This window comes from Chenopodium quinoa, unplaced genomic scaffold, assembly GCF_001683475.1.
Source record: "Chenopodium quinoa cultivar QQ74 unplaced genomic scaffold, ASM168347v1, whole genome shotgun sequence".
Lineage (NCBI taxonomy): Eukaryota > Viridiplantae > Streptophyta > Magnoliopsida > Caryophyllales > Amaranthaceae > Chenopodium > Chenopodium quinoa.
In genome coordinates, this window is record NW_018744718.1 from 797,817 (window position 1) to 823,481 (window position 25,665).

A 25,665-nucleotide genomic window follows, 5' to 3' on the forward strand; every position below is an offset into this window, starting at 1 on the left:
ATAGAATTTAGAAAATACTTAGAAAGAAAAAAAAAAGTAAATGATAAATTACGCGTTCAATTAGTAATGTTTTAATTTATAGGGTAATGTTATATGTAGCCATAAGGGCTATGTATAAGCATTAAATATATTCTTGAAAATTATATAAAATTAGGAATTTCATGACAAAAACACTGGTAAATTAGTGTAATTAGTGTTTATATTGTGATGATTTCTTAACTTTTTATGATTTTCAAGTGTAAATTTAATGCTTATATATAGCCCTAAAGGCTATGTATAACATTTTCCTAATTTATATATATCTTCAGGGATTGCATGTAAATCAAAGTTATATCCTCAAGTATACAAAGATATGTATGATGTTTGGGGTAATACATTCCATTAATAGGGGTTGTTCTTATTGACTGAACTCAGCTAAAGTGAACTAAACTGAATTAAACTGAGTTGAACTGAACTGAATATTTTATAAGAGAAGGAAATTAAGAGCTGAACTGAACTGAACTGAGCTGAGCTGAGCTAAGCTGAATTGAGCTGAACTGAACTGAATTTTAACGTAAGAGAACAGACTCTTAGTTGTGATTTTGGTTTGAATATTTGATTTGGAATTTTGGATAGATAAGAACAAGATTTCTTGTTTTTTTATTGGGTTTGGTGTTGAATTCGTGACCTAGAAACCGTGTACAAATGATACTATATAAAAGGTGTAGACCAATTTCATACCAAAACTTGCCCGTTGAATTACTACAATAAAGTATCAATAATAAGCAAAATTCCAAATCATCTTCGACAAATGATGTTAATTATGAAATTCATAGCCCTTTTAGTCCATGGACTTCCTAGCTTAGAGACGACATTGACTAATTGTTCTATCCCACGCATTGTCCTAATATTATGATATCGTCTAACACGCCATCAAAAGTCTTAACTAACATACTCGGATTAATAGTAAGGAAAAATAATTCTATGTCAATAAAAATATTAGTAAATATGAATTAAGTTCAGTAAAAAGTCAGTAACTGATGAAAAGAAAGTTACAATAGTGAATCGGCTAAAATTATACACGTTCAGTTTAAAGGAATTAAGTGAGCAGTTAGACAAAAAGAACAAAGAATTACACAAATCTATTATAGAGCAAAGTAGATATTTTGATTCAACTATACTATATATACAAAGCATATACACACTATAAGTGGCTAAAAACATTTCTAAACCACTTCTATAAGACTATGACCACACAACAAATAGAAGACATAACAAGTGAAGCACCCAATATTTATGGACTATTGTTGATGAATTATTGACTAATGTTGGCATATTTTCCACAATATTGTTCCTACTTTTTAGTGTATGCTCTACTGATCTTGCCATGCCTGCTCTATGTACACTACAGCATCCAATGCCCCATTCCATCAACAAATCCGAATCACCCGCGAAATCGCCATTGTTTGCATACTTGAAGCAAAGCCCTGAGTTATTGTACAACCTAAGTTTCCTGCCCATTTTCCACAACATATCCTTGTCTAGAGGAAGCGGTCCACTTAATTGGTTATCATTTATTCTTAACTCACTAAGGGTTTTTAAGCCTTGAAAACTATCCGGTATCGACCCGTTTAGCCCGTTACCGTCTATGTGGATGACCCGAATTTTTGGGAGTCGGGCCAAGGAGCTAGGGATAGGGCCTTGCAACTTCATGTTGGATAGTATCAAAGTGACCAAATTTTTCATGCCTTCTAAAGCATTATTAGGAATTATAGTGGATATCATAGGGTTGCCCTTTAAAATTAGAGCTTGTAAAGAATCAAGGTTTTTGAAAGAATTTGGAAATGGGCCTGTAAGCCTGTTAAAGCTAAGGTCCATTAGAATAAGGTCTTTTAGGCCCGAGATTGAATCTGGAATTGGGCCAGAAAGCCTATTTCGGCTAAGGTCCATTTTGGTTAGAGATTGGCTAAGCCCAATATTTGAAGGAATTGGGCCGGATAATAGATTTTGGTTAAGGTCTAAGACATTCAAAGAAGGGAGCGTAAAATTGGGTATTTGGCCCATTAACCTATTCCCACTCAAATCCAATGACCTTAGCCCAATAACCCGACCCAAAGACCACGGTATCGACCCGTTGAGATTATTCCGGCTCAAGTCGAGTACCCTTAGCCGGGTCAAGTTACCCAACTCACTTGGAATTGGGCCAACAAGCCCATTTTCTCTTAACACTAATGTTTGTAAAGATGGGCCTAAACGGCCCAAAAAAGCTGGAATGGGCTGAGGGGTGTTGCTCAAGCAACGGTAAAAAAATAAGGTCCTAAGATAAGGCAACTTGGTGATGGACTTGGATATGTATGATCGGGTCGGGTCACACGTAGGGAAAGCGGTATCATCCGATAACGCCCCGAATGATAGGGAAACCACATGGTACACATTATTTTTATCAGGCATACACTCAATACCGTGCCAACGGCCACGACACACGTCGGGTATTTCAGTTGCCCATGGGTTCCCGGTAGCTATCATGATATCATATACCGCCTTTTGTTCATGAGTATCAGTACGAGCCCCGTTCTTGTTCATGGTAAAACCCAATTGAGGGGCATCGACTAAGGCCGATGGGGGAGTGGAATCGGACATTATAGCGGTAGATGGTAAAATGGATAAGGGAAAATTTAGGAGACAGAGAATGAGTAATGTAGTAGTGTGTAGTGTAGGAAAAAAGCCCATATTTTTTTAAGAGAGGGAGTATTTTAAATTTTTTGGTGAGTTTGAGGTTGAGAAATTGGTAATTTAGTAGGGTGTAACGTTTATATATATGTGGATGAAGGTGGAGTAAATGTGCATGCAGAAGTTTGAGAGGTAATAAAGGACTCACGAGAATGAAATGAAAATGAAATAAATTGGATACGAAGGACTAATTTTGCACTTGGGGCATTTAATTTCTTCACGAGATTTGAGTTTGGGCTATTTATCAATTATCATGGCAAAGGCCCAGGTAGGGCCCAGATAGTAGAAGTACGGAAGTGAGTTTATGATTGTGCTGAAAACTGTTAGAAAGAGAAAGAAGCATTTAAATAATGGTTCATTTGACTTTACTGTGGTTTTTATTTTATTTTTTTCAAAATCATACCATTATTGTCACTTAATAATTAAAAAAATCAGTCAAATTTATTAAACTTAGGGTAATTTTGAAAACTAAAATGAAAAGTGGAAACATTTTTTTTTCTTATTTTCCATTTTGGCCTTTTGTTTTTAAAAAAAACTAAAAACAATATTTCCTCTGTAATTTTATAAGAGTATCTTTAACGGTAAGTTACAAGGGCCAACATCAATTTTTAAGGTACACCACTTTTTTTGGCTATAAAGTGTCCCAATGATGAGTTACAAGAGGCAATTGCGTTAATTTTTTTTGCCACTTTCAAGCTAAAAAATAACCCCCTAAAACCTTAACACGTTTTTTTTTTGCACGCAAATCGAGGAAAAAATAGAATTGATTGACAATAGACAAGTTAGTACTAGCATACTTGGACTACAATTTGCAAAATACTCCCTCCGTTTTTAAATACTTGCTCTATTTCTATTTTTTACACTATTCATTTGTCCTACTTTGACTAATGTTTGTGATTTATACATAAGAAAAAATATAGTCTTGTGGGTACTTGTTGGAATCATCTCAATGAATAGATTATTAATTTTCAATTGTTAGAATTTATACTTATTGATAATTAAAGATATTAGTGATAAAAGATTAGCATCGACATGCATGTCCAAGAGAAATGGAGCAAGTATTTAAAAACGGAGGGAGTACATACTTTTAATGATTGTAATGACAATTTTTCCTACCATAAATTGTAGGAGTACATTTTTAAAAAATTAAAAAAATTCAAGTATGTATCCAGTACATATAGTACTAGAACAAGTAAAATACTATTGGAGAGAGTACTCTTACTTTTTAAGTTGTTAACTACAGATCTACAATATCTATTAAAGACATGTTCGATTCAAGGCCAAAATGATAGACTCCTCTATATAAAACCATACCTACGCTGTCAATGGATCGGAGGTGGATTGGGTAGAGCTCAATCCACCTCCATCCGTCATTCAACCCATCTGTCACCATTCAACTCTTCATTCACAATCAATCCATCCATCACCCGCGGATGAATCGGGGGAATGATGGGTGAAATAAAATATATCATTGTTTATTTATAATACTAATAAACATAAACTAAGAATTTGAAATATAATTAACAAAATCTTTAAATTTCTCAATATAAAATATATCCTTGTATAACATATAGGTAAATAAACTTTTGAAATTTCTTTTAAAAAATAAGAATGGATGGATGACACGGGTGGGACTGATGGACGATGCTCCATCTGAATCCGACTCCGATCCATCCACCATCTATATAATCAGATCGGGTGAAATTGCCGGCCCTAACCAAACTGAATATTTGGTCCATTTTCGGGTTTGGACCGGTTTGCCCATATTAGCGAGAGAGAATAACGTTTTTCGGGTCGTTCACACAAAACTGCCTAATTTCCAAATTCCAACGTTCTCAAAATTTTGCAGCTTCCCGCCCAATTCATTACACCCATTTTTACCTTCTATCTCCTCCATTTTCTTCCACCCCTTTCGCTGTTCTTCTCAAACCTTCACTTTCCACAATTCAATCTCACAAATTTAAACTGTATAAACCCTAATTTCTGCTCAAAATCCATATTTTTAACTTCAATTATTCCCCAAAAAAATCTAGGAATAAACTGAATTTATTCAAAAATCACGAATCATTGTAAACGATTCTGTTTCAACTATACCAGCAGCTGCATCAGATAACTCAATTTTATTTTATGAATTCGAGGCACTGCTAACAAGTAAGTATAATCATTTTATCCCCTCGATATTTAATTTATTGATATTGCAATTAGGGTTTTGAAATTGACGAATTCCCCATTATTCTGAATGTATTTGTTTATTCAATTAGTAGCAGTTTATGGTGGATTTTTGAATGGGTATGATAATTCATGACGAAATTGAAGCTTATAAATTATGAGGTAATGCTTAATCTTTGTGGGTACTGTGATTTTTGTGAAATTGGAGGAAAAATGGTGCTGAATTGCTGATTTAGGTTTTCTGTAATGCAGTGGGAAGAATATTTTTGCTGGGAAAGAATGCAGTAATAAGCTTCCTAAAGTTAATTGGGCTGAGCATGTGAAGTCACATAATAATTTTGCTACTCAAAATGAGTTCTTAGCCTCAAGTTTTCTTTTTTCGCTACCTTCACAGAAGCCGCCTCCTGAAGGAAGGTAAATTGCTGTCAACGTTGTTTTGTCGAATTGATCCGGTTGTTGTAGCGTAATTAGGGTTTGTTTTGTTGAATTTATTGTGCTTTGGATGTATCGGTGCTTGATAGTTTGAAAAGAAGAACTTAAGAAGTTTATAGTAAATGTTTAGTTCTAGCCTTCTAGGGTAAAATGGTACTGACATGGGGCGGGTTTTATGAGTGACATGGGCGAGTTTTAAAGTGATATGAGGTGACACTTTATGACCTTTGCCGTCTTATGTATGCATTCATTTAATTCTCGAGTTTGCTAGAAATTTCAGAAAGTATGATGTTCGATTCATTTATAAAATAATCAAATGCCCGCAGCATCAATAGTCTGCTAAATTTTGTTGCTTCAACTTTGGTGCTTTTATTGTGTGTTTGTGCGCTTGTGACAGTATAGTATGATGCCCTTAGATTGACTCGTATCTAAAGGTGGGCACGGGCCGTGCCGGCACGCGGGCGACACGGGCCCGGCACGACGCCAGCACGGCACGACCACCGGCACGACAAGGCACGGCGGCCCACCTGTGGGCCGTGGGCCGTGCCGTGAACAAAAAAAAATAGTTTTGGCACGGGCACGGCACGCGGCACGATGGGCGGCACGGTGGCCGTCACGTGGGCCGGCACGCCGGCACGTGGGCCGGCACGCCGGCACGGCCGGGCACGGCACGAGCCCGCCATATAATAAAATAATTTAATTATTTTGTATTATTAAATTATCGTACCGGCTACCGTCATATAATAAAATAAGTTATTCTTCAATTTTTTGTGTTTTCGGATTATCGCACTCGTATTTTTTTTTATTATATGCATTGTTGTTTTTTGCTAAATTAATAAAATTGTTTTTATTTGTTTATATAAACTTAAACATAATTATTAATTAGATAAATAATTTATATAACCTAAATTAAAATAAAGTTGTTCAAAAAATGTAAACAAATTATATTAACATTAACATAAATTAATCACATATATTAAGTTGTACTAAAAAATATATATATATCGTTTAATAAAAAATAAAAAGGGTGGCACGATTTGGCCCGCGGCCCGGCCCGCAAGGCACGTGGGCCGTGCCGTGGGCTGGGGTGTGCCAATTTCAGGCACGGCACGGCACGGCCCCCACCATGGCCCGCGGCGGCACGGCACGGCCCGTTGCCCATGTTTACTCGTATCTACTGTTATCTCGAATAAAGCTGCTGTTAGTCTGTAATATATTGGAATTATCCTTGTGTGCTACTACATTATATTGGTATTATACCTGTTAAAAATGATATATGCTCATCATATTCATGGGTTTTTTTTGATGTTCCTTCTTAGGATGATGAGCTTCCAAGTTCAGAGTATTGGCAAATCACAGGTCGAACAGGTAAATTTCTTCCTAACTAGAACTAGTGTCTGGACTAGGTGTCATTTTCCATTGATTATCAAGTCCTTATTATATCTTTTTTATCCCTCTTTGATTTGCTTACTAATGAATCATGTACTGGTGTCTGGATTAGATGTCATTTTCCATTGATTATCAAGTCTTTTATGTTAGAAATTTATTTCTCTTTGATTTGATCACTGATTATTCATGTTATGTATAATATACTTGTATAATTGATTTTCCATTCTTTCTCGTTTTTGGGAGCAACTTTTGCTCTGCTCTCTTACTATCTTATAGAAGTTTGGTTGTTTACCTTTACTGATCTTCATGGGAGTCTGATGCTTGATAGGTAAGAGGAGGGAGTGTAGGCTATGTTCTCTGCTCCAGGATTTCAGTTAATATTTACGGATTATAAACTATAAAGGTATATTATTCACAATTTGGGCACCATCCAAACTTCTTGTTTGATTTTTTTTGGCAGGCCTGGAAGGCCCTCTCAAGCCTTCAGCTTGGCTGCAGAAACTATGTCAAGCCTGGTAAAACTGTGCAGCCACTCAAAAATGTAAATGCCACTCAGTTTTCTGGAAGACGTGTGGTATCAGAGAAGTCCTATGATAGCAGCACAAAGCTCTCTGAAAATCAGCAATGGAATCACAAAGTTAGTGAAAGCAAAGACAAAGCTGGTAATCCCACAAGGTATTACGTTGCCTCAGCTCCAATGCACCATACAGCTGAAGCTGAGAAAGCTATTTATGGCCAAAAACAGAAAGAGGCAACAATAATGTTGCATAGTTCTCTTACACCAATTCCTGAAGGTTCACAACATCACAATGTCAATTCAACAAGTGATAGTAAACAGCTAGATGGGGCAGTTACTGATGGTATAAATGACGATGATATTCTCGGGGTAATCTAACGCATAACTTGATCTTGTTATATAAGAGGTGCTTTTGGAAGACCTTTTGCTTCTGTCTTCTTAATTTTAAATAATGAGGCATATTTTTTATTTTTTTTGGTGGTCTGTAGCTTAATTAATGTTAAAACAACATATAATGGCCATTAACTGCTAGCTGCTACCATCACATTTATTGTTGCATTATAAACCAGTCTGTATTTGTAACACATGGTATTTGGACTAGTGGTGAAAACAGTGCTAAAGGTAAAAAGAAAATCGTGAATAATCAAGTTTTACGGTGCCTAGTCAAATGGCTAAGCAGAATAATAGCCACCATGCGAAATCATAAGCTTTTGTTCATCGTTTCTCATCTAAGTTTCCGAATGATACTGCCTACTGATTTTCATTACATTGAATATGCCTGGCCAGAACATTGATGTTGATCAAATTGTCATGGAGCACTATCAATCAAATTGCACTCCTCAGTCTACTGGTTCTAAGTCTCTACAGGCAATTCCAATGGTTGCTAAAAAAGATAGCACGAGGCATGACGAAGCCTCCTTGCCTCCAGAATTGTGCTGTAATTGCAGTCATGGATATAAGGTGTTTTCTTCTGTTCTTTTCTTGCTTTAATTATTTTTCAGTTTAGAAAATTAATGGTGAGAAGATAGGCTTTGGTCTGAGCTTCTCCATGTGGATTGAATATAATGGGGGTTTATATATGAACTGATAACATTTCATCACTGTTAATGCCTAATTTCTGCATTCCGCAGTTAGGACTTTGTCCAGAAGGGATAAATCATCTGCAGGAGATGAAAGATATGTTAATTGTCATATCAAATGAATTGCTTGACAATATGGATCTAACTCCTGAGAGTATAGAAAAGCTTCGCCAGAAAAGGTTTGCAGAAAACACTTCTATTTCCCTCTGTTCCTCTGGCCTTCCTACCTAATGATTATAGTTGTTTTGGTTTATGACTTTATTCATTTTAGATAATTCTTTTCAACACCTTAACTTTAAAGAATTTCAGACAACTTGCTCGTACATTGAAAGATTCTCTTGTCTAGGTTGCAGCTAAATAAACAAATTCAGTTTCTGGAGGCTCATGTCCGCAGCTCACCTACTGATATAGAGATGCAGAACTCACAGTTATCTGCAACAGCAGCAAATGTAAGGGTCTTTAGTCATGAGACACCTCAGGCAACATTTAAGTCAAATGGATATGTAACACCTCAGGGAACTTTTAGGTCAAATGCATATGATACACCTCAGGCATCTGGCTTCATGGCAGTTCCAATGAGATTAGATAACCAATTTAATAATTTTGATGAGTCAAGTGGGTATAATCACTGTGACTTATCATCAGTTTCATTCTCTTCTACGGGGAGGTTTGAATTTTCATCAGCTCCTATGGATAGAGAGTCATATAAACCGAGGGTTGTTGATGTGAATTACATTGAAGGTTCCAATGATAGGAAATGGAGTAGCTGGGACTTTCCTTGGACCAAGAATTTGGAGGTGAATACTTGTGTTCATTTGAGAACTTTACTAGCATCATGGTTTTTTTTTTAATTGTTACATATAAATTCTATTTCAGGCTAACAACAAAAAGGTGTTTGGTAACCATTCTTTTCGACCCAATCAAAGGGAAATTATCAATGCAACCATGAGTGGTCATGATGTTTTTGTTTTAATGCCTACGGGAGGAGGAAAAAGTTTGACATATCAGGTACACAACCTCTATCCAATTTCTCCATGAAAATATCTTTGTTACTAGTTGGGTTTTGTAGTTCTTTTTTTTTCTTTTTTTTTTTTACCTACATATCATTCACACTCAATGAAGATGTAATGCACTTAAATTTTCCTTTTTCCCCTTTTTGTTTAGGGTTGAGATTGCCGTATGCTTAAGTTTTTGACGTGACCTGTTTTTCTGCAGCTTCCTGCTCTCGTTTGTCCAGGAGTAACTTTAGTTGTCTCACCACTTGTTTCTCTCATCCAAGATCAGATTATGCATCTTGTACAGGTGATTTTCTTACCTTCCTTTGCCTAAAAAATTGGGCACTCATATTGAGATAGATCACATCACAGAGTTATTGCTACTCTGTGGATGACCTGATTATTGACTAAAAATCACCATTGTCTACCAAGTTAACTATAATATCTGGAATTGATCGCAGTGTGCAAATAGGTGCTTTAATAATTATACTTTTTATCTTCAATTTTGTGACATGGTGGATGCTGTGGGCCTAACAGATGATCAAACTTGTCAGATAGATAAGTTTCGGATCCCCAAAATAATTGTTGTGTTCTAAAAAATCCTAGATCAGAGAACGCAACGCTAAACTCTTTTTCTTGGTTTGAGGAAGTATTTATGCTGGTTTCACATGATTTGTTTTGTGCTCATCTTACAAATGTGTTCCAGTGAGCTTGTGTTATGAATTAGCATAACTGGACAGTGGTAGAATCAAAAGAAGAAGATGCTGAACGTGAATGATATTTCTGGAAGTTAACAATTATAGGATCAGTTATCAAGCTTTTGAGTGGCCTGATTCACTCCCATGAGCTAAACAAAATTAAGTATTCAATTATTCATATCTTGATTTTGGTCTTCTGGATGCCCTTCTCTCTCCCTTTTTATTTTTATTTATTTATTTATTTTTTATCATTTCTGGTTCTTTTTTCTCTCTTTCTCTTCTAACTAACCATCTTCCACAGACCATAGTAGGCCAGCTCTTTACAGCTTGGTATCTCACACATACATTATATTATTAAGAGCACTAATATTCTAATATATTGAGCTATTAGTCTCCAGCCTCCACTTTTCAAAGCACTATTGAATGATCTTGGACTCCTGAGCCATCTGAACCTCTCTCTCTCTCTCTCTCTCTCTGCAGTTTTATTAGTTTAATCTTAGTTATCTATTGTATCTTGACATGATTTATTATTAGGCAAATATACCAGCTGCTTACTTGAGTGCCAACATGGAATGGAGTGAACAGCAAGAGATACTTAGAGAGCTTTGTACAGATAGTTGCAGATATAAGCTCTTATATGTCACGCCAGAAAAAATTGCCAAGTGAGTATCAACAGATTAAAAGTGTGACATGTGTATTCACTGCTGCTGAAAAAAGCTTTCATATGATTTGATTAATCCTGGTTCTTAATTGTCATTGTTCATGATTACAGACTTGATTTTCAAATCAATGCTGCAAGCATGAACAAGATTGGTTATGGCATTATGTGTTTTTTTTTTTTTTTTTTTTTTTTTTTTGAGGTTTGATTATGGACCCTGTTGACATTGTCTACTCTTTCACCTATGTGCAGAAGCGATGTTTTCCTGAGGCATTTAGAGAAGCTATATTCTCTTGATTTACTTGCCAGGATTGTTATTGATGAAGCTCATTGTGTCAGTCAGTGGGGACATGATTTTAGGCCAGACTATCAGGTATGTGCTCTAAATTTGAATGGATGTTTCTGATCGTAGTTTTTCCTTCATTCTAGTGTGAATGTTTACAAATCTTGTTGGATTATGCCCAGAGTCTTGGTATCTTGAAACAGAAGTTCCCGGCCACGCCAGTGCTGGCTTTAACTGCTACTGCAACAGCTGTTGTTAAGGAAGATGTTGTCCAAGCTCTTGGTCTTGCTAATTGCATTGTTTTCCGGCAAAGTTTTAACCGTCCAAATTTGTCGTAAGTCTTGCCAAATGTTTGTCTTTTTTGAAAACATGCCAACAACATTTAAATTTCTACTTTGTATTTGAATTATTTTTCTTTGTATGTTTAATGATGGTATATTGTGTAATTGTTTTCAGGTATTCTGTTATCCCTAAGACGAAAAAGTGTGTGGAGGAAATTAACAAGTTCATTAGAGAAAACCACTATGATGAATGTGGTATAATTTATTGCCTTTCAAGAATGGATTGTGAAAAAGTTGCTGAACAGTTACAGGTCTGCCTCTTTGTGGTTTATGGTTGCACTAGGATAGTTGAATTTGTTACAATTTAAGTAAAAAGGTTTTCTACTGCATTTAATTGCTCACTCTGAACATCATGTTTCTAACTTTCCAAGGACCATGGCACATCAAGTAATTGGTGCTGCTTCATTTTTTCTCTAAGTCACTGCAAGAAAGTTGCTTTATTGTTAGAAGCAAATAACTTTTGCTATTATAGTTGCTGCTTCAAACTTATTGTACAATTAAGCAGTTCATATCTTTGATTTTCAGGAGTGTGGGCATAAAGCAGCTTTTTACCATGGCAGCATGGACGCTGCTCAGCGTGCTTTTGTTCAGAAACAATGGAGCAAAGATGAAATTAATATAATATGTGCAACTGTGGCTTTTGGAATGGGTAACTTTTTATTTTCTGTTGTTTGGTGGCAGTTTCTTCCTGTCAACTTGTCATCTGACATGGATTCCAATTATTAGGTATCAATAAACCTGATGTTCGATTTGTAATTCATCATTCCATCCCAAAATCTGTTGAAGGCTACCATCAGGTGTCAATGTTCACTCTATTTTTTGCACTTCGTTCTCTTTCTCTCATGCTGTAGGATAATAGTGATTATATTAAAAGTTTAGTTCAGTGAGTTATTAGTTTATTCATCTAAAAGATTAGGACATCTAGTTTTGTTACTTTCAGACTGAAATTGATCATCTTATGTCATCCATAAACTACAGAGTTTGTTGCTATGGAAAGCATTTGTTATCACTTTACCTGTAGCTAGGGCAAAGCTGGTTATTTGATTGTTTATAGTCTGTATTGTGGATGCAATTATAGTAGTATTAAAAGTAGTGAATTTTGAAGCAATTGAACTCCAGTCAGATATTTATAATGTTTATACATAAGCTGTCCCTGTTTAGCTTCCAAACTAATGCAAAGGTGATAGGGCATTTGGGAAAAGGTGACAAAAAGAAAAGAAAAAAGGTGTCTGAATAGAAGCTTTGCTGTATTTGAGTTTGGCTATGATGCAAAATCATTTAAATCGTGACTTATTAAGTTTTTCCATGATGAAGGAATGTGGTCGTGCTGGTAGAGATGGTCTACGCTCATCTTGTGTGTTGTTCTACAGTTACAGCGATTATGTAAGCCATAATTTATGCTATAGTTTTACATGTTTATATACTCTTGTCACTGACAACTATAAATCCTTTGAATATAATACCAATCGATATATGTGTGTTTTCTCCACTTCCATATCTACTGATATTTGAATGTTTCACTTTTTCCAGATTCGTGTCAAGCACATGCTCAGTCAAGGGGTTATTGAGCAAAGTGCATTCACACCTGCACATAATCGTTTGAATATGCCAAATTCTGGGAGGATAATTGAAACGAACATGGAGAACCTTCAACGCATGGTATATGATTTGCTGATGCAACTTTTGGTTTACAGTTGTTTTGCTCATTTGTTTGTTTCTTTCCTTGTTGCAAAAATTTGATAAATTGATCTGATTTTACCAGGTTAGCTACTGTGAAAATGACGTTGACTGTCGACGACTTCTACAACTTGCTCACTTTGGAGAAAATTTTGATCCTGCACATTGTATAAAAACCTGTGACAATTGTTCCAAAACTAGATGTTCTATTGAGAAGGATATGACACTTGTAGCAACACAATTGGTTAGGGAAGCTAATTGGATTTGTTATATCTATGAATCATCAAGACAAATTTACCGAGTGATGTTGTTGATGTTCTGTGTAGGTGGAGCTGGTAAAGTCAACAGGGCAGCAACATTCATCAGCTCACATATTGGAAGTCTTCCGGGGTTCTTTAAGCCAATATGTAACAATTTTATACATCTAAACTACTTATCTCCTCCCTCCCCCCCCCCCCCCCCCCCCCCCCGCGGGTATGTGATGTCAGTCACATTTATTTTTGTGGAAATTCCAGGTCAAGAAATACAAGCATAATACTCTGAAACTTCATGGAGCTGGGAAAGGTTTGGCGAAGGGTGAAGCATCTCGAGTGCTTCGTCACCTTGTTGTTGAGAACATTCTTGTTGAGGAGGTCAAAAAAAGTGATATCTACGGATCTGTCTCATCAGTTCTGAAGGCATGGCCAATCAATTCAGATATCTAATTACTTGCTTTACTGTTGGAGTGTTGGGTACCTGGGTGAAAAAATTCCTCTGTTTAAAGCTGTGATTATTCTTGCCTAACTTGTTGTAGATGCATCCTTCACTTGTTTTCAGGCCAATGAAGGGAAATGTAGAAATCTTTTCTTTGGCGGTCAAAAGATAATTTTAAGGTCTGGCATCTAAATTCGTTTTTTAACTTCTTGACAACTACTAAAACACTATCAACTCAACCTTCTAGCACTTTTATGTTCACTTTTGTGGTGTGCTCTGAGTTGTGAATTAATCCTGTGCATTACGCAATATTCAGTATTGTTTAAGACTAAGTTAAGTTGGCTTTTTAAAAACCTGTTTCCAGCCAAGGCAGTCAAATTCAGTTTGTTTAACAACTGAAATCAGAAAAATGCAACAAGCGTTCTGAAAGTCTGTAGCTTGTATATTTAGCTGGGTAATACCTGTTTATTGGATAGTAGGTAACATCTGACATGTATGTATACTTTGCAGATTTCCTTCAACCGCCAAATCAGCATTGAAAGTAACCAAAGCTGAGGCAACACCAGGGAAGTCATCCTTGCTCTCCTTAGAGAAAACAAGTGCTCCTCAAAGCCGCACTTCTATGCCTGAATCAGAAGCTGACCAAGTATGGCTCAAATTCTCCCACTTTATTGTGAATATTTTGGCTCCATATTCTCAGCTTTAAATATGAATTTCTTCTGGTGATTGATTCCTTTTATTCTCAACCAGGCTGTCGCTGCCAAATTGTATCCTGCTCTTAGGTTGCTAAGAACCACCCTCATGAAAGAAGGTGGGGAAAGGCTCATGGCACATCACATATTCACGTAAGCATATCCATTTTAATGCAACATATGCTCTTACTTTATTTTAACTTTTAATTTATGACTCTTCATGTTCTATCAACTGCTAAATTTCATGATGCTTATATTCCTACTCAGAAACAAAGAATACTTTTACAGAATTAATTTCTTTAAATAATAGAAGTGGATGTGTAAACACAGTTAAGTTAATTGCTATTAATATAATGCAAGCCCTTCATTCCTAGGTACTGTAAATCCTGGGCAAAATCATCATAATGAATTTATCTGTGGTTGAATCAGGAATGCGACATTGCATGCGATCAGCAAGAGGATACCTCGAACCAAAGATGAACTGCTAGAGATAAGTGGCATCGGCAAGTAAGGGTTTTAAGTTGTGTTTTAAATATCCTATTTCTTTGGGAATATGTTGCGGTCCTTTAATTTGACACCTTACCACCAAAATTATATACTTATATAAGCCAGAAATGACCACCTTGACCACTTTGACCACTTGCTACATTTTAATATAGTGGGTGTCAACTAGCTTAGTCGGTCAAGTCTTAGGTTGTAGTCAAGATTTGTTATTAAATTTCATCCTCAACAGTTTGTGGCTCTCTATGCACTATACTAAGAATTTTAACAAAACCTTGCACAAGCCTTACTAATTTCTTGGTTATAGTATGAATTCTTTAGTCCCTCTGAGTGCCAAAATGGTATCACACTGCACAGGCTTAATTAATTTCTCAATTATAGTGTGAAGGTAAAAAAGTATGGTGATCTTATCCTGGAAACCATTGAAGCAACCATCAAACAGCACTATAAGAGTAGCAGCAGCAGTAATGACAGTGCAGATTCAATAAAAAGGAGAAGAGAGGCTGCCAAAGCTGCTAATGGAATCTCTAATGAAGATGAGGACATGATGGGAAGCACCGGGAGATCAAAGAAAAGAGCTGTCAAAACAGGAAAGGCTTCTGAAGTTAAACCGATAGAAGCTGATATGTTCCGTGACTGCCTAGATGTTGATCTTGATTTTGATGACTCGGTTTATGAGATGCAGGCTAATGGGATGAATCCAAAGAGTGAAACTAATGTTAATGGAAGAAAGCTACCTATGTGGTCTGGAAAAGAGAATATGTAAATCAGCTAGAAGTGTAAATTTTCCTTTAAATCGCGCTCCTTAATGTGTCGTGTACAGTGATTTTGATTTAGCTTAGGCAATGCCATTATAGGCAGAATGTGCAGTGGAAATGATGTTCTGCTCTTGTATTTAGCCAAAGTAGACAAAATTCATGTAATTTGATCCTGCATTTAGTTGAATTTTTGGTAAAGTGGACAATACATTTTATACAATACCCTACTACAAGGCATCTAAGAAATATGCTGATGATTTTTTCAAATGCAATTGCTGTCCACACAGGCACACACCAGTTAGGTGCATCACTCAACAATATTTTCTTTGTTTATTTTTTTAGTTGCAGCACTTTAAATTTAAATATATACAGATTTGTTTATTACTCCATAATATATAAGGTCATAAAAATATTAATAAGTTTACATAAGTTAAGATAAATAAACTCTAAAATATTAACATATAGGAGTACTTCGTAAAGTTAGAGAAGGAAATCCATGTAAATCAAATGTTCCTTTTAACATAAATCTGTGTTGTAAAAAAATGTGTAGACTCGTGTAAGAATTGAAAAAAATTAGATAAAATATGATATTTGTTACTCTCTCCCACTCTATTTTAAAATTATTTTTATACTTCGTATTTTATTTGGAATTGTTTTTTGTGAGGCAAAAACAGTCAAAAGTAAAAATAATACGGAGTGAGAATGTGAGATAGCTTAAGTGATTAGAGCTTCTCTCCAGAATTAAGATGATTTTAAAAATCGATTCTTACCCCTCCCCTTTGTGGCTTTGTAAACAACAAATAAACAACAACAAAATAATATATATATATATATATATATATATATATATATATATATATATATATATATATATATATATATATATATATATATATATATATATATATATATTCTGCAGTAATATATAAATTGAAAGGGGTTTTGGACTTTTGGGTGATAAATTTTACTTTCCCAAAACACCCCTCATTTAAGAAAATTACCATCCTTTTGTTAAAAAAAAAAAAAATGTAACTACTATCTTAAAAAACTACCATCTTTAGTTAAAAAAAAAACCTCCGTTATTTTTTTTACATAAATATTTTTCAAGAAAAATCAAAATACATAGTATATTATTTAGCCTACATGACATCATCAACATATATTTTTTTTAATTATATTTTATCAATAATTCTTAAAACTACTAATATATTTTTTTAAAAAATAATTAAGCGATAATATTGTTGAAAAAAAAAATCGAGCTTGGTAGATTACTTATATTGCACACGCACGCATTGTGCGCGTCTCTTAGCTTGTATATATATATATATATATAGAGAGAGAGAGAATCAAAAGTGTGTGTTTTTTTATTTTAAAAAAATTTATTTATTTATTTTAATCTATATTATAATTACAGAGATACTTTTCACGAGAATCCTCCAAAACCCCAATACTCAACTCTCATGCATTTAGTTTTTTTTTTTTTAATAATAATCATAATAATAAAATACTACTTATCCCACTATTTTATTTTTATTTATTTATTTTTATCATTTTTTTAAAAAAATCAATAACTACCCATCTAATATTTCCTTTTTGTTTCTATTTGTTTTTTTTTTCGAAGAACTACTACTAACATTTCACTTTGTGTTTTTTTTGGTACGTTGTATAATACATGACATGCTAATATAGCACTCAAAATCTCCAACAATATGTACTAACATTTCAATTTGTTTTACAAGTATTTTTTGGTACATAGTATAATATATGTCATGCATAGCACGAGTATACAATTCCTTTATCAATAATTCACTTTAGTACTCTAAGTCCCCAACCCTTCAATTATATGCATGTTTTAGGGACTACCATCTAAATAATTTCCCCTTCTCTAATCATCAAAAAAAAAAAAAAAATTTACAACACATTTTTGCGCAACTGGCCTCACCGAATAACTATTTGCAATAGATTAAAGTATATAACTCCTAAAGCAAGACACTAACACATATGACACTAACTGAGTAACCCGAGTATGTAACCCCTATAACACTAAACTGGTAACCACTATAACTTTGACAAAGTAAACCCCATAGTAGCTAGCTACATTATTGCGTGGCCACCGACATAAAAGAGTAAGACCCTATTTTTTGAGCTTCTAAGCAAAGCAAGGAATATCATATGCAGAGCAGGTGTTAGCACGACAGAACAAGTGTCAGCACATTATTAATACGGTATTAATACTCACTAGAAAAAAGCAAGCAGAGTTCAACAGAGTCAACCAGTTCTAAACCGACCATTGTAGCCCAATTAAGTATAAGGCCCCGTTCTCTTCTCCTTATTTTTTATTGAACTGAAATTATTTTTACTGAAACAAAATTATATTTGCTGAACTTAAATTATTTTTACTAAACTTAAATTAATTTTACTAAAATGAAATTATTTTTACTGATTTTTTTTGTTATAACTCTTCTTTAAGAAAACTGAATTTTACTGAATTGAACTTATTTTTACTGAACTGAAATTAATTTTACTAAACATAACTTATTTATACTGAATTGAAATTATTTTTACTTAATATTATTTCTTTAAGTTGAAGAGAACAGAGCCTAAGTTACGATATAAAAATCAACTTTTTATATTTAAAATATATTGTTTCTTATATATTCTGTGCATTTTACACGGATACACTCTAGTTATTTAGAAATTAGAAGATTGGGATTGACATAGTATGTCACCAGTCACCATGATATTGCACGTAAACCATCCACGTGCTAGATGATACATGCATTCACCCATGCACAATATACTAAGGACACGTCTTTGATCTCACCCCAAACTTTCATTATTTATCTTTCACATATATATATATATATATATATATATATATATATATATATATATATATATATATATATTTATTTATTTATTTATTTATTGAATAAATAACCAATGTAACAATTCTACTTATAAATTAGTAAGTGTACCCCTTATGTTAAATTTAGTGCCCAAAAAAAATCACAAATTAAAGAGATAGTGTAACAAACTTATTTTGAAAAAAAAAAGAGAAAAGCTTAGAATTAAGAAAAAATGCAAATAATCACACCACCACATGGGGAATATATGAGAGAATCAAAGGCTCATATAATGAGAAGTATATGTGAAAAAAAGGTGAGTGATTTAGTGTTAGAAAAGAGGAGGCTAGTAGAGGTGCCATATTCAGCCACCCTAGCAGACACCATGAACACCCTAGTGACGAACCATGTGATGGCGGTGCCGGTAGCGGCACCGCCAGGACACTGGATAGGGGCAGGAGGATCAATGATAATGGAGACGGATAAACACACCGGGGCGGTAAGAAAACATTACATAGGTATGGTAACTATGTTGGATATATTGGCTCATCTTGCTGGTGATGATGCTGTTAATGGTGGAGATTCTAGTTCTAATGATGTTAATAACAAGTTAAATGTTACTGTTTCTACTATTATTGGTCATTGTCTTGAGGGTTTGAGCTTGTGGACTCTCAATCCTAATACTAGGTAAATAAGCTACTTGTATATATATCTATATATTTATTTTAATTTTGTGCTATGCTCTCTTTGTATTTTTTTACTTGTAATGTTTTGATTTGATATGACTTTCACGCTTGAAAATGCATAATGTTCAGATTAATTAGTAATAAAATTGTATATAGTGATGAATATGATGATAGGAGCTCAAATTAATATAACGCTATTTGATTATTTGTATAAATCATCACGGATAAAGTCAGAGGTAAACTATGTAAATGGTAAAAAAGTCAAAATGTTACATAAGAAAAAAGTACTTCCTCCGCTCTATTAATATTGCAACAACGGACTTTTTACACTATTCATCACTCTTGTTTGACCATATTATATGATTTATACGTTAAGCAAAATATAGTCAAATGGGATCTTGTTGGATTCGTCTCATAAAATACTTTAACAATATTAATTTTTTTTATAATTTTTACTCTTATACAATTATAGATTTTTAGCATTTAAAATGTATTTTGGGATGCGTAATTTTCTCCTTGTTGCAATATTAACAGAACGGAGGAAGTATCATACAATATACACATTTTACAAGAGCTAAGCTAGTTTTATTACGTGTACTCTCTTTTGTGGATATTAGTTGTCATGTTGATGATGTAATATAAACGTTGTTCCACATCATGGTATTTAATTAGTGAATATTTTTAAAGTTCAATTGAAAAGTCTGTGACTAGTCTGTGAGAGGTGCAATTTCGGTCCAATATGCTAAATTGCTAGCCCAAAATGATAGTGAATATAGTATTCTTCAAAACTTATTTTGTGTTTCCTTTTAGGATTAGAAGGAAGCACAAATGATGGACGAGATTTGATCTTTTCTAGTTCTTATTTATTCATAATTTTATTGTTAAATGCTATGAGTATGCCATTTTATTTCGGTCCAATATGCTAAGTTGTTGCTACCCAAAATGACAGTGAATAAATATTTGATCTTTTCTAGCTCTTATGTATTCATAATTATATTGTTCACAACAATGAATGCAGTCTCCTAGATTGCATGGAAGTCTTCAGCAAGGGAGTTCATCGAGCGATGGTACCATTAGACAGCCATATGGATAACATCTCCGGTGTAGAGCTCGTAGAGTCATCATCATCTTACCGGATGTTAACCCAAATGGATGTCATAAAATTCCTGAAAGCACACGGCCAACAAGAGTTGCGCGATGCATTGGCACGCACCGTGAGTAGCACAGGTGCCATCACTGATACTGTACTTGCTGTGACTCGTCAAACTAGAGCTATGGACGCCATCAAGTGTTTGAGAAGTGCTGGTCTTCAAGCTGTGCCCATAATTGAGGCCCCTGATATTCCACCAGAAGGTCACAAACAGCTCATTAATGTAAGTGAAGTCACAAAATGTTCTGTTTAATGATCTAATGCCTAATATGATATAGATTTATATAATTATATATGCTAGTAATTCTGGTTCATCGTGTATATACTATCTTCGTTTCATATTATTTGCAATGATTGTAGGGATTCATATTATTTGCAATGATTGTAGGGATATGGCAGGAAACTCATGGGGACCTTTTCAGTTACCGATATAAGAGGATGCCCGGTTGATTTGATGCAGTCTTGGCTACCATTGCACGTAAGGGAATTCATGTCGAGAGTGTATCAAAACCCGTCCCACGGGGTACCAGACTTGGTGAACTCTCCCAAGTTGCTTGTGAGTTGTTATGCCGATTCTTCCTTATTGGAAGTGATTGACTTAATCACGAGTAGACATGTGCACAGGGTTTGGGTTGTCGATGAATTTGAGTATGGTACGATCCTCGGGGTTATCTCGCTCACAGACATAATCCGAGCTGTTAGAGCTGCTCTTATTTCGGCAACCTAGTTAGCACGATGGTTTTGAAGTGTTTCTAACAATGTATCGAGGTTTTCAGACTTTGGCTTTTTTTTGTCATCTGTATTCCAGTGTAATGTCTAATGGCTAGTTTGTTGCTGAGTGTGTGCTTCTGTAATGGCTAGTTTGTTGCTGAGAGTATGTTTTGGGCTCGCTACATTTTCTCTATTCTCGTGTTTGATGTAATGTTAAATTGGAGCTTGTTGTAAGGATACTAAGTTATCATATATAGTAGTATGTTCGTTTTTGCAAGAATATATTTAACGTTATACATATATGGGCGCATTAGGAAGAATCAGGAAGAGTATCTGACTGAAATTTAATTCCGAATAACAAGGTACGTAGTACTTAAAAAAAAAACACAATTCATGAGTCGAAGCATGAACAACTCTACATCTAAACATGTATGAGAACATCGCTTCCCATTAGTAACTCATGAAAACATTTGTTGCCATTGATTTTTTCACATTGTTCGTCATAAATTGTTGTGATAGACGAGACACAAGGGAAGCAACACCCATGCCATGGTACAAAAGGCGTATCTAACCAATAAACATAACAGATTACCCTGACTTGCAGTGAACGAAACTACAATAATCTAGTTGACACCAGAATCTATATCTAAATGTAGGCTTTGTAGACGCCAATGCTATAGGTGTCTGCCAAATGAAGTAGTGGCTCAGTGTCTCTTGGATTTCAGTTCGCTTCTAGATTGCATCATAGCTGAAAGCTTATTAACCTCGTATAACAATCCTGCGGAGAACAAGAAGCTGAAACGAAAATTTCACTGGTTAAGTTCATTCCAAAATTGAAGCGTTTCACACAGAAACAAAATCCTCAGGCAGAAAATAAATTATTATAAATTTAAAGATCATTACAAGACCCGTGGAGTAAAAATAAAATAAAATTGTAAACACATGCTAGATGCTACGGAGTATGAAGAAAGAACAGCAGAAATCCATGATAGAGAAAAGTTTTAATTAATGTGTTGATGATATTACAAAGCTAGAGTAATTGACCAATGAGAATACATCGTAATACAGAATAGTATGTTGCTCACTTGCTCTTATTGGTAGATTCACAAAAATCATAGGAGATTTTTTTTTTTTTTTTTTTTGGCATAGACTGTAATGCTGTATGCAGATAGGTTTTAGAGAAAAAGCATAGCGAACAGGACACAAAAGCCCTCATCATATGAAAACTATACTATTAAAATCTCCTGATAATATGTAAATAAATAAGATTCTACTCTATGGCTTTGGATTAAAATGGCCGAGATAGAAAATGGCTCAGTAAATTGTAATCTTAATATTTCCTAGTTCAACTAGGATTATTGCTTTAGGGATCAAAGGTAAATTGGAAACAGCCTTTCTATATGTAAACAAGAAAAAGGCTATGTCCCTAAACTCATTTGCTATTAATGGGAGTCTCTTTGATATTGGCCAATTGTTTGGCTCTTAAGTCTTCATAGACATTAGTCATTACCACACCATTGACTCCACTGCCCTTTCGACCCCCCCCCCCCCTTTTCCCCTTCCCAGTGACGGCTCTACCTTCCCTCTCCTTGGTCCATTGCATTCTCCTGGCTACTTCACCTTTCCCCCCACCCTCATCAAACCAATCACTAGTAAGTCTTTGCCTTCTAGTGGGTGCTCAAGCTCTCCCTTCTTGCCTCACTCTTTCCAAATTACCAAACTCAATCAAGAGTCAAAACCTCTTTCTTTACTTATAGTAAGCCTCTCAGTGGCTCAGTGCTATCCTAACAAGTCAGTGAAAATAGAAAACCAAAACCATTTCTTTTAATTAACATTGGCAGATTTTTGGACAAATGTGATGCAAAAAATAGACTAAAGCAGTGATCTTTTGCCTCAAAATCCTTAAAATTATTAGAACATGTTAGATCTGATTTTCATTAATCTAAAGTATTTTTTAATTGCAAATTGAAATTTTCAGGCCTTATTGGAACTTATCACCCTATTTAAAATTGGTTCAATCTAAATTTTCTCTGCTTATGTGAAAGAAAAGACATCCTCAGTTGAACATGTTCGACCTAGAAAATGTTACTGCTTATAAGAAAGTTCTAGCAATCCACTAAAAAGAAATTGGAGAATGAGGTAATCTAGTTTCATATTTTTTTGTATCATGCATAGGTTGCAAGAATGAATAAATGTACTAAAGAATCAACTCTAAATTTTGGACCAAGATCCTGCGCCAAATTTAGTTGCTAAAAGGAACCTTTGAAAGGTCTATAAGTGTAAAAAGGTCAATCTAATATTACATTATTGATGCCCAATCGACCTCATTTAACTAGAAAGCCAAGCTGATATCGAGATTCATTCTTTATCACTCTTTCAATTAAATCCGAAAGCTTACGCGAGAATTTATTTAGATGATAAAGATAAGTCTTACAAGTGTGAAAGCAATTAAGAGTTAAAAAAAAATATAAAAAAAACACTAGCAAACAGAAGTGTAAGGTTATAAATTTTGGATAACAAACATATTTATGTAGAATTTTTCATTGTTTATCTTGTATTGTCAAAGAAGCTTGGCCCAGAGGTGTGGTCAAACCGCACTCTCCTACCGCACTCTCTTGATACAGCTATGTAGCATATATCCCAACAGGTAGATCACCCTTTAAAAGGTTAACAATAAATCACACACCCAACTTTTGAAAGCACACTTGGAATATATGCTCATATATTAAGCATATTCACTATTACAGCTCAGACACTGGTATCGTGTCCAATTTAGCCATTTCAAGAATAATTTCCATGAATTTGGCCCAAAAGTATGGTCAAAGTATCCTATCCATGCCTAAGGATCCAACATGGGTACTAAAAATAAATTGAAGACTTCGAGTAAAATAGATTACACATATTTTAAATAAAATCAATGCACAAATCAAACAATCAATTATTAAAAATTTAGGATTCATTTGCATACCATGTTGTGATACAAACTCGGTGGACAGTACCAGCAACAACTAGAGCGACTAATTCAGCAACTATAACTGCAAAAAAGAAAAAAAATATATATTAAAGCCAAGCATCACAAAATAGTTCATATAATCAACTTTTTTTTCTTACACTAAGTTTGGATAGCAATTGTTAAAGGAAAGGGAGGGCAGGAAAGGAGAGGGGAATTGGGAAAGACAAGTAAGTGAGGTGAGGGAATGAAAGTGTGAAGAAAGGGAAGTGAGGAAATAAATGAGCTAAAAAATTCCTTCCAATTATTTACAACATTAGAAGAGCTTAGTTTATTTAAAGGGAAGGAAAATAGATCCTTCCAACTCCCTTCTCTTACAAACACGGGAAGTTGAATCCCCCACTTTGTATTTGGCCTCTAAATTACCCTAACCTGACACACTCTTGACGTGTACCTTCTGTATGATTTTTTTTGTTCAACATTTCTATATGTTCGACAAAGCTTCATAGGGATAACTTACTCCCCACAAAGATATATATTTTCTGTTCAAATAAGCAGAGCATAGCACAACAAAAGAAAGATTGAATTTACCAGCACCCCACCCAGTTTTGGTGCCACTGGACTCTTGAAAATTCGCAATGAACTGCAGTAGAAAATAAACAAACAGAAACACATATTACTAATAAAGCTAAACTTAAGTCACATGCAAAACCAAATATCTCATAGATTCAGAACTAGAGCTCAAACAAACGAAAAATTAGATGGCAAACTCACAATGAAGAAGAAAAGAAACAATAGAGAGCTAATGAACCCTCCAAGAATTGTGAATAACTCTGATGATGCTAGCTTCCCTCTATAGATCACTTCAAGTGAAAGAACCACAGTGAACATAAGAAATGAGAGCAGCATCGAATTTCCGGTGCTCGCCATTGCCCTTCATTCAAGAGGAGAAAATGGCAATCTTAATATTATGTAATTACAGAAATAACAACCACATCAATATAGCACAGACTCAAACCAACGCAATGTCACTAATCGGAACAAGACATCGTATTTAAGCAAGGTAGCAATCCAGTTTTATTTCGACTAATATATATATATCGATCATAGTAATAGATGAATTAACACACAATTGATTATAATGCCACTTTGAATATCCATACAACGTTTCGAGTGCGAAAATTACGGCCCATCTTCATTGCTTAAGTGCTAAATATCTAGGTCTACTAAAATTCAGATCAATTCCATAATACTGATATCAAATCATCAGAATTTCAACAGATTTATCAACCAAAACCTAAACATAAGAACAATAATTAATCAATAATGTCTCATACTAATTCAGCTAACAAATTGGTAAAATATGCATCAATATCACGGAATTAACAAGATAAGCAGCCATTATAGGGGAGAAATCTGGAAAATATGCGAGAAATTAAAGCAAGAAACTAAATAATTAGAAGCAATCAAACAAACATTCGAAAAATGAATCATATATAATTTGAACAGTAACACTAAATGGATCGAAGAATTTGAATATGAAAGCAGTGCGATTTTTGAAGAGAGGGATTGAAGAGCTTACCAATCAAATCGGCAGCACAAGACAAGAGAAATAGCGTGGAGATGTTGAAAGATGGAAAGTATGGAAATTAAAACCTCTCTCGTTGTGGATTTCTGGAAAAATAAGGAGTTCTTGAGGGTGATATAGTAATTTTAAACCGTACTTTTATT

At 34.6% G+C, this 25,665-nt stretch overlaps 4 protein-coding genes across 5 annotated transcripts; 2 read left to right on the forward strand and 2 right to left on the reverse strand.

Annotated features, from left to right (window-relative positions):
- Positions 1 to 1,093: 1,093 nt before the first annotated feature.
- Positions 1,094 to 3,134, reverse strand: LOC110703154 (protein TOO MANY MOUTHS-like). Its single transcript, XM_021880898.1, has one exon. It carries the CDS (start codon positions 2,707 to 2,709, stop codon positions 1,225 to 1,227), a length of 1,485 nt encoding a protein of 494 aa, XP_021736590.1. The 5' UTR covers positions 2,710 to 3,134; the 3' UTR covers positions 1,094 to 1,224.
- Positions 3,135 to 4,439: 1,305 nt separating this feature from the next.
- LOC110703234 (ATP-dependent DNA helicase Q-like 4A) lies at positions 4,440 to 15,833 on the forward strand. Of its 2 annotated transcripts, none has more exons than XM_021881003.1 (26): positions 4,440 to 4,860; positions 4,971 to 5,040; positions 5,131 to 5,292; positions 6,630 to 6,678; positions 7,160 to 7,585; positions 8,003 to 8,176; positions 8,347 to 8,474; positions 8,642 to 9,092; positions 9,172 to 9,303; positions 9,511 to 9,597; positions 10,523 to 10,650; positions 10,899 to 11,019; positions 11,112 to 11,263; positions 11,386 to 11,521; positions 11,796 to 11,919; positions 11,997 to 12,067; positions 12,585 to 12,653; positions 12,801 to 12,929; positions 13,033 to 13,191; positions 13,274 to 13,354; positions 13,463 to 13,624; positions 13,764 to 13,819; positions 14,151 to 14,286; positions 14,391 to 14,485; positions 14,762 to 14,839; positions 15,215 to 15,833. In XM_021881003.1, exons 2-26 carry the CDS (start codon positions 5,036 to 5,038, stop codon positions 15,597 to 15,599), a joined length of 3,696 nt encoding a protein of 1,231 aa, XP_021736695.1. In that variant the 5' UTR covers positions 4,440 to 4,860; positions 4,971 to 5,035; the 3' UTR covers positions 15,600 to 15,833. The 2 variants fall into 2 exon arrangements, with proteins under 2 accessions (XP_021736695.1, XP_021736696.1); XM_021881004.1 differs by having other exon boundaries at positions 4,974 to 5,040.
- A 2,681-nt stretch (positions 15,834 to 18,514) lies between these two features.
- On the forward strand, positions 18,515 to 21,261 carry LOC110703235 (SNF1-related protein kinase regulatory subunit gamma-like PV42a). The gene is made up of 3 exons (XM_021881005.1): positions 18,515 to 19,124; positions 20,142 to 20,496; positions 20,662 to 21,261. The coding sequence occupies exons 1-3, from the start codon at positions 18,673 to 18,675 to the stop codon at positions 20,998 to 21,000; spliced, it is 1,146 nt and encodes a 381-aa protein (XP_021736697.1). The 5' UTR covers positions 18,515 to 18,672; the 3' UTR covers positions 21,001 to 21,261.
- Positions 21,262 to 21,366: 105 nt separating this feature from the next.
- Positions 21,367 to 25,623, reverse strand: LOC110703236 (protein KRTCAP2 homolog). Its single transcript, XM_021881007.1, has 5 exons — positions 25,517 to 25,623; positions 24,709 to 24,868; positions 24,526 to 24,577; positions 23,953 to 24,019; positions 21,367 to 21,779 (listed from the first exon to the last, which is right to left on the reverse strand). Exons 2-5 carry the CDS (start codon positions 24,862 to 24,864, stop codon positions 21,689 to 21,691), a joined length of 366 nt encoding a protein of 121 aa, XP_021736699.1. The 5' UTR covers positions 24,865 to 24,868; positions 25,517 to 25,623; the 3' UTR covers positions 21,367 to 21,688.
- Between the last annotated feature and the right edge of the window lie 42 nt (positions 25,624 to 25,665).